The sequence below is a fragment of the Nyctibius grandis genome, unplaced genomic scaffold (genome assembly GCF_013368605.1).
Source record: "Nyctibius grandis isolate bNycGra1 unplaced genomic scaffold, bNycGra1.pri scaffold_99_arrow_ctg1, whole genome shotgun sequence".
Lineage (NCBI taxonomy): Eukaryota > Metazoa > Chordata > Aves > Nyctibiiformes > Nyctibiidae > Nyctibius > Nyctibius grandis.
Window position 1 is genome coordinate 22,372 of NW_027167619.1, and position 8,013 is coordinate 30,384.

General features: G+C 69.4%; 1 protein-coding gene across 4 annotated transcripts; it reads right to left on the minus strand.

Annotated features, from left to right (window-relative positions):
- Nucleotides 1–1,638: 1,638 nt before the first annotated feature.
- Nucleotides 1,639–7,936, minus strand: LOC137677564 (NEDD8). 4 transcript variants are annotated; one of them, XM_068424896.1, is made up of 12 exons: nt 7,772–7,936; nt 6,916–7,114; nt 5,916–6,020; nt 5,747–5,848; nt 4,119–4,229; nt 3,943–4,036; nt 3,772–3,814; nt 3,495–3,541; nt 3,161–3,201; nt 2,435–2,483; nt 2,129–2,211; nt 1,769–1,862 (listed from the first exon to the last, which is right to left on the minus strand). In XM_068424896.1, exons 1-12 carry the CDS (start codon nt 7,789–7,791, stop codon nt 1,854–1,856), a joined length of 903 nt encoding a protein of 300 aa, XP_068280997.1. In that variant the 5' UTR covers nt 7,792–7,936; the 3' UTR covers nt 1,769–1,853. The 4 variants fall into 4 exon arrangements, with proteins under 4 accessions (XP_068281000.1, XP_068280997.1, XP_068280999.1 ...); XM_068424898.1 differs by lacking the exons at nt 1,769–1,862; nt 3,943–4,036 and adding an exon at nt 3,629–3,681 and having other exon boundaries at nt 2,161–2,211; XM_068424897.1 differs by lacking the exon at nt 1,769–1,862 and having other exon boundaries at nt 2,161–2,211; nt 3,160–3,201.
- Nucleotides 7,937–8,013: the final 77 nt, after the last annotated feature.

The following is an 8,013-nucleotide window of genomic DNA, read 5'->3' on the forward strand; positions in this document are numbered from 1 at the left end:
CCCCCGGCGCCCCCCGGCGCGTCATGGCGCGGCTCTTCTCCCTCTGCCTGGGTGAGTCGGGGGGCGGGACCCACATCTATGGGGCGGGACCCACACGGGGGGGGTGGGGCCCACATCTATGGGGCGGGACCCACACTTGGGGGGCGGGACCCACACTTGGGGGGTGGGACAAACACTTGGGGGGCAGGACTCACATTAGGGGGGCGGGACCCACACTTGGGGGGTGGGACACACATATAGGGGGTGGGACCCACACTTGGGGGGCTGGACCCACATATATGGGGCGGGACCCACACGGGGGGGGTGGGACCACACTTGGGGGGTGGGACACACCCCCGGGGTCACCCCCCACTACCGCCCCCCCATGGCTCCCCCCATCCTTCCCCCTCCCCCCCGGGGGTCCCCGTGCCCCCGCTATGGGGCTGCCCCCCAAGTGTGGGGCTGACCCCCAAGTGTGGGGCTGCCCCCCCCCCCAGAGCTGTGCGCTGCCGGGTGGCTGCGGCTGGAGCAGGCCCGACCCTACGCCCCCATCGCCGTGGGGCCGGGCCCCCGCGGGCCCCCCCCGCCCTCGCCCCCCGCCAGGGGGCAGGAGCAGCCCGGCCCCTCCCCCCGCCGCTGACCCCGCCCCCAGTTCACCCCAGTGCCCCCCAGTTCACCCCAGTCCATCCCAGTCCCCCCCAGTTCATCCCAGTTCACCCCAGTTCACCCCAGTCCATCCCAGTTCACCTCAGTTCATCCCAGTCCATCCCAGTTCACCCCAGTCCCTCCCAGTCCATCCCAGTCCCCCACAGTCCATACCAGTCCCCCCCAGTTCATCCCAGTGCCCCCCAGTTCACCCCAGTTCGTTCCAGTTCATCCCAGTCCATCCCAGTCCCCCCCCAGTCCCTCCCAGTCCATCCCAGTGCCCCCCAGTTCATCCCAGTCCCTCCCAGTTCACCCCAGTTCATCCCAGTCCATCCCAGTTCATCCCAGTCCATCCCAGTTCATCCCAGTCCCCCCCAGTCCCTCCCAGTTCACCCCAGTCCCCCCAGTCCATCCCAGTTCATCCCAGTCCCCCCCAGTTCATCCCAGTCCCTCCCAGTTCACCCCAGTTCATCCCAGTCCATCCCAGTCACCCCCAGTTCACCCCAGTCCCTCCCAGTCCATCCCAATCCCCCCCAGTTCACCCCAGTTCATCCCAGTCCATCCCAGTCACCCCCAGTTCACCCCAGTCCCTCCCAGTTCATCCCAGTCCATCCCAGTTCCCTCCAGTTCACCCCAGTCCACCCCAGTCCCCCCAGTTCTTCCTGGCTCTAAAAATGGCCGATTTGGGCCCTAAAAGTCGCCGATTTTGAGTCACTTTCTTGGGTTTCTTTTTCACCAGGCATGGGGGGGGGCCTTGAAACCGCCCTGCTTTAGGGGGGCCTTGAAACCACCAGGTAGGGGGGTCTTGAAACCACCCTGTGGGGATGGGGGTGGGATTGAAACCACCAGGTGGGGAGGGTTTGAAACCACCCCTGCTTGGCGGGGGGCCTTGAAGCCACCAAGTGTGTGTGTGGGGGGCTTGAAACTACCCCCCGCTTTGAGGAGAACCTTGAAACCACCAAGTAGAGACACCTCGAAACCACCCCTGTTTGGGGGGGGGGCCTTGAAACCACCTTGTGACTTGCCAACGAACTTTAATTAAATACAAAACCAAACGATTCCGGGGGGGGCGGGGCCAAGGGGGGTGGTGGAGGGGGGCGGGGCTTAGGGGCAGGGGCGGGGCCCGGCGGGTGGCCCCGCCCCCTCACCGCGCGGCCCCGCCCCCTCGCAGGGCCAGCACCAGGTGGAGCACGGAGCCGCCCTGGATCTTGTAGTCGGCCGCCGTCTTCTCATCGTTCCTGGGTGGGCGGGGTCAGCGGCGGACACGCCCCCTCAGGCCACGCCCCCTCAGGCCACGCCCACCGCGAGACACGCCCCTTAGGCCACACCCCCCTGAGACCACGCCCCCTTAAGCCACGCCCCCACAACCGCTCCCTTTACAGGCCGCAAGCCCTGCCCCTCCCTCCTTTAACCCCGCCCCCGCAGGCCACACCCCCCACAGACTCCGCCCCCTCCCAGGCCCCGCCCCCTTAGGCCCCGCCCCCTCATAGGCCCCGCCCCTCACATCTGCTTCCCGCTGTAGATGAGCCGCTGCTGCTGCGGGGGGATCCCCTCCTTCTCCTCCACCCGCTCCTTGATCCGCTCCACCTGCCCCGGGGCATCATGGGATAGTGGCGGAGGGGGCGGGGCCTCCGCCAGGGGAGGCCGCACCCCCCCACCGCGGGGCATTGTGGGATGGAGGAGGACACACACACACACACACCCCCCCCCGGGGCACACGGTATCACTGGGGGGGGCACCGTGCCCCAGAGCATCATGGGACACCCGCCCCGAGCGCAGGGCATGCCGGGAAGGGGGCGGGGCCTCCCACCTTGTCCGTCGGCTCGATGTCGATCTCGATCTCCTTCCCCGTCAGCGTCTGGGGGGGGGGGGGGGGCACCGTCAGACCCCCCGAGCCCCCCAATCCCACAATGCCCCGCGCCCCCGCCCTTCCCACAATGCCCCGCGCCGCCCCCTCCCCACCTTCACTTTGATCAGCATCGTGGCCGCCCCCCGGCTCCTCTCCGCTCCGGCCGGAAGCGGAAATGACCCCCCCAGGCCCGCCCCCAATACGTCACTTCCTCCCCTCCAACCCAGCCCCTTCCGCAAAATGGCGGCGCCCGCCCGCGCGGAGCATGATGGGAGTCGTAGTTCTACGCCCTCCCCTTTCCCGCCTCCACACGCGATTGGCCGCCGCGGCCGCCAATCAGCGCGCAGGGCCCGCCCCCGGAGCGCACCACTGTGCTGGCGCGGCGGGGGGAGGGGGGCGGAAAACGGCATTTTTTACCCCAAAATATCGCGTTTTAGCGGCTCGATCCCATTGTGCCCCGCGGCCCGCCCCCCCCCGGCACGCCAATGCTCCCATTGGCCACCTCCTTCCCTCCTCAAAGCTGATTGGCCCCTTTATTCCCCCCCCCTCCCCAGCTAATGGTAAGGGCTGGCTCACAATGTGGCAGCAGGGCCCTAACCTCATGGCTCACTATTTGGCAGAGGCCTTTGGCGGGTTAATAATACCGGGGGTAATTAGGGGGGTAATTAAGCACGCAGCACTCACCGGGGGGGGGGCGGGGCGAGGGCGGAAATGGGTCGGGTCCGGACCTGGAGGAGAAAGAGGGCGATTAATGGCCTCTAATTACCCCCCCAAACCCCTAATTACCCCCCCGACCCCTAATTACCCCCAAACCCCTAATTACTCACCCGGATCCGTAATTAATTACCCCCTAATTAATCACCCCCCTCACTAATCACCCCTTCACCAATCACCCCCTCACTAATTACCCCCCTCACTAATCACCCCTTCACCAATCACCCCCTCACTAATTACCCCCCTCGCTAATCACCCCCTCACTAATCACCCCTCACTAATTACCCCTCACTAATTACCCCCCCACCTTTCTCCGTGGCCGCCCGTCCTCCTCCGAGTCGCTGCCTCTGAACGCTGCGGGGGGGCGGGGTCAGGGCGTGGCCATTGGTCCCGCCCCCTGGGGAGGGGCGTGGCCGCAGGCCCCGCCCCCTCGTCACTCACCCAATGGGGGCGGCCTGAGGGGAAGGAGCCTCCGTCTGGGGCGGAGCTTCGGCCTGGGGGGGCGGAGCCAACGCCAGGTTGGAGAAAGGGGCGTGGCTTAATGAAGGGGGCGGGGCTTGATGGGAAGGGGCGGGGCTACTCACCGTGTGGGCGGGGCTCTGGCAGCCAGGGGGCGGGGCAACTGACCTGGGGGCGGAGCTTAGTGGTGGGCGGGGCTTCTGGGGAGGCCACGCCCTCCACAAAGCCCCGCCCCTTTGTCCCAGGGCCCGCCCCCTCCCGCCAAGCCCCGCCCCCTCGCGCCAAGCCCCACCCACCGGCGTGGCCCATGTCGCACAGGTACTGGCTCAGGATTGGCTGGCCGGGGGGGCGGGGCCCGGAGGGGGCGTGTCTCCAGAGCAGCTCATGGAGCTGGGGGGGGAAGGGGGAGGGCGGGGTCAAGCCCTGGCCCCGCCCCCTTCCCAAGCCCCGCCCCCTCCCCGGCCCCACCCACCTGGTCTATCTCGGGGGGGGGCAGCCCGCTCTCCACCCGCCGCAGGAACTCGTACAGGAGCCCCTCGAGCGCCGCCAGGAACCGCTCCCCGTACTCCCGCTCCGCCGGGCCCTGGGGGCACTGGGAGGTACTGGGAGGCACTGGGAGACCCGGCCGGGGCACCCGGGACCCGCTGGGAGGGATTGGGGGAACTGGGAGCGACTGGGGAGCACTGGGAGGGGATGGGAGGGAGATAGGAGGGGATTTGGGAGGGACTGGGAGGCACTGGGAGGGACTGGGAGACACTGGGAGGGACTGGGAGGGCACTGGGGGCACTGGGAGGCAATGGGAGGGCACTGGGAGAGACTGGGAGGCACTGGGAGGGACTGGGAGACCCGGCCGGGGCACCCGGGACCCGCTGGGAGGGATTGGGGGGAACTGGGAGCGAATGGGGAGCACCAGGAGGGGCTGGGAGGGCACTGGGAGGGACTGGAGACACTGGGAGGGACTGGGAGGGAGTGGGAGGGCACTGAGAGGCAATGGGAGACCCACCCTGGGGCACATGGCACCCACTGTGAGGGACTGGGAGGCAGTGGGAGGCATTGGGAGGGCACTGGGAGGGACTGGGAGGGACTGGGAGACCCGGGACCTGCCGGGAGAGAGTTGGGGGGAACTAGGATATACTGGGAGGGGCTGGGAGGGCACTGGGAGGGAGATAGGAGAGTATTTGGGAGAGACTGGGAGGCACTGGGTGGGACTGGGAGACACTAGGAGGGACTGGGAAGCAATGGGAGGGCACTGGGGGCACTGGGAGAAACTGGGAGGCAATGGGGGGAACTGGGAGACCCATCCCAGGGCACCCAGGACCCATTGGGAGAGACTGGGAGGCATCTGAAGACACTAGGGGGGCACTGGGGGGCACTGGGGAGCTACTGGGAGGCAATGGGGGGCACTGGGGAGCTACTAGGGGCTTACTGGGAGGAACTGGGAGCTACTGGGAGGCACTGGGGGGAACTGGGGGTCATTGGGAGGCACTGGGGAGTCCTGGGGGGTTACTGGGAGGCACTGGGGAGCTACTGGGAGGCACTGGGGAGCTACTGGGAGGCACTGCAGGGCACTGGGGGAGCACTGGGAAGCACTGGGGAGCCCTGGGGGGTTACTGGGAGGCACTGGGGAGCTACTGGGAGGCACTGGGGAGCTACTGGGAGGCACTGGAGGGCACTGGGGGAGCACTGGGAAGCACTGGGGAGCCCTGGGGGGTTACTGGGAGGCACTGGGGAGCTACTGGGAGGCACTGGGGAGCTACTGGGAGGCACTGGAGGGCACTGGGGGAGCACTGGGAAGCACTGGGGAGCCCTGGGGGGTTACTGGGAGGCACTGGGGAGCTACTGGGAGGCACTGGGGAGCCCTGGGGGGTTAGTGGGAGGCCCTGGGAGGCACTGGGAAGCACTGGGGAGCCGTGGGGGGTTACTGGGAGGCACTGGGAAGCACTGGGGAGCCCTGGGGGGCACTGGGAGGCCCTGGGAGGCACTGGGAAGCACTGGGGAGCCCTGGGAGGCACTGGGAGGCACTGGGAAGCACTGGGGAGCCGTGGGGGTTACTGGGAGGCACTGGGGAGCCGTGGGGGTTACTGGGAGGCACTGGGGCACCTGCAGGTAGGCCTCGCGGCGCGCGCGGTCGCCCAGCAGCTCCAGCGCCATCTCCCGGAAGCTCTCCTGCGCCTCCGCCACCATCTCCAGCTCCCGGGGGGCCTGGGGGCGGGCCGTGAGGGCGGGGCCGGGCGAGACCCCGCCCCCCCGGTGCCCCCGCGTCACTCACGGCGTGGGCGTGGCCGGGCAGCGGCTCCCCCTCGGGGAAGAAGGTGTCGACGGCGTCCAGGATCTTCCCGTCGGGCTCCGCCTCCCGCAGCATCCAGACCACCACCTGCGGGGCAAGATGGCCGCCGGCCCCGGGGCACCATGGGAAGATGGCCGCCAGCATGGCAAGATGGCCACCGGCCCCGGGGCATTGTGGGAAGATGGCTGCCAGCAGGGCAAGATGGCCACCAGCCCCAGAGCATGATGGGAAGATGCCCGCCAGCCCCAGGTCATCGTGGGAAGATGGCCGCCAGCACAGCAAGATGGTCGCCGGCCCCGGGGCATCATGGGAAGATGGCCACCAGACCCAGGGCATGATGGGAAGATGCCTGCCATCATGGTAAGATGGCTGCCGGCCCCAGGGCATGATGGGAAGATGGCTGCCAGCATGGTAAGATGGCCACCAGCCCCAGGGCATCATGGGAAGATGGCCACCAGCCCCAGAGCATGATGGTAAGATGGCCACCAACACAGCAAGATGGCCACCAGCCCTGGGGCATGATGGGAAGATGGCCGCCAGCCCCAGAGCATCATGGGAAGACGGCCACCAGCCCCAAAGCATGATGGGAAGATGGCTGCCAGCACAGTAAGATGGCCACCAGCCCCAGGGCATGATGGGAAGATGCCTGCCATCATGGTAAGATGGCTGCCGGCCCCAGGGCATCATGGGAAGATGGCTGCCAGCACAGTAAGATGGCCGACAGCCCCGGGGCATCATGGGAAGACGGCCGCCAGCCCCAAAGCATGATGGGAAGATGGCTGCCAGCACGGTAAGATGGCCACCGGCCCTGGGGCATGATGGGAAAGGTGTCGGCCATCTTGGTGCGCAAAGGGTGAGGCTGGCGGCCATCTTGGTGGGGGGGCGGCAGCCATGTTTGTGGGCGGGGCAGAGGGCGGCCATCTTGGTGGGCGGGGCCACGTTTGGGGGCGGGGCCACGTCGGTGGGGTCAGGGGTCACTCACGGCGGCGCGCAGGCCGAGGCGCAGGCGGGCGCCGTGCAGGAAGGTCACGGCGCCGGGGGCCGCCCGCCCCACGGCCTCCAGCAGCCCCAGCACCCGCGGGAACTGGGCCGGGCTCCGCCCCCGCAGCGCGCGCCACGCCCCCGCCAGGGCCAACCGCAGCGCCGCGGCGGGGGGCGGGGCCGGCGCCGGGCTCCTCCTCCTGCGGGACCAGCCCCGCTGCCAGTCACGGACACACAGGCCCCTAGCCCCGCCCACAGGCCCCTAGCCCCGCCCACAGGCCAGTAGCCACACCCCTAAACCTGTAGCCCCTCCCACAGTTCCATGGGCCCACCCCAGGCCTGTAGCCCCGCCCCCAGGCCCGTAGCCCCGCCCCCGGCCCACAGCCCCGCCCACAGGCCCACAGCCCCTCCCACATGCCAGTAGCCCCACCCCCAGCCCTGTAGCCCCTCCCACCGGTCTGTAGCCCCACCCCCAGCTCCACAGCCCCTCCCCCAGGCCAGTAGCCACACCCCTAAACCTGTAGCCCCCCCGTTTCATAGCCCCGCCCCAGGCCTGTAGCCACGCCCACACTCCCATAGCCCCGCCCCCAGGACACTAGCCACACCCAACATGCCACAGCCCCGCCCCCAGGCCAGTAGCCACGCCCCCCATACCTGTAGCCCCTCCCACAGTTCCATGGGCCCACCCCAGGCCTGTAGCCCCGCCCCCAGCCCCGTAGCCCCGCCCACCGCCCCGCCCCCGTGCCTGTAGCCACGCCCACCGCCCCATAGCCCCGCCCCGGTACCTTGGCCACGCCCACCGCCCCACAGCCCCGCCCCTCAGCCCCGTAGCCACGCCCCCGCCGCGCGCCGCTCACCGGATGCCTTTTCCCGCCATGGTGCGCGCGGCCGTTCCGTCACTTCCGGGATGGGCGGGCGGGAAGGGGAAGGCGGGAAGGAAAGGGCGGGAAGGGGGGGGGCAGGGGGCGACCCCGGCGGCGGCGGGTGCGCGGCGGCGGCTCCGCGTGTCCGTCGCGCCGGAAGTGACGTCGGCGCGGCGGCGGCGGCGCTGGAACCGCGCGGTCCCGCCCCCCCGCCCTCCCCATTGGCCGCCGCCGCC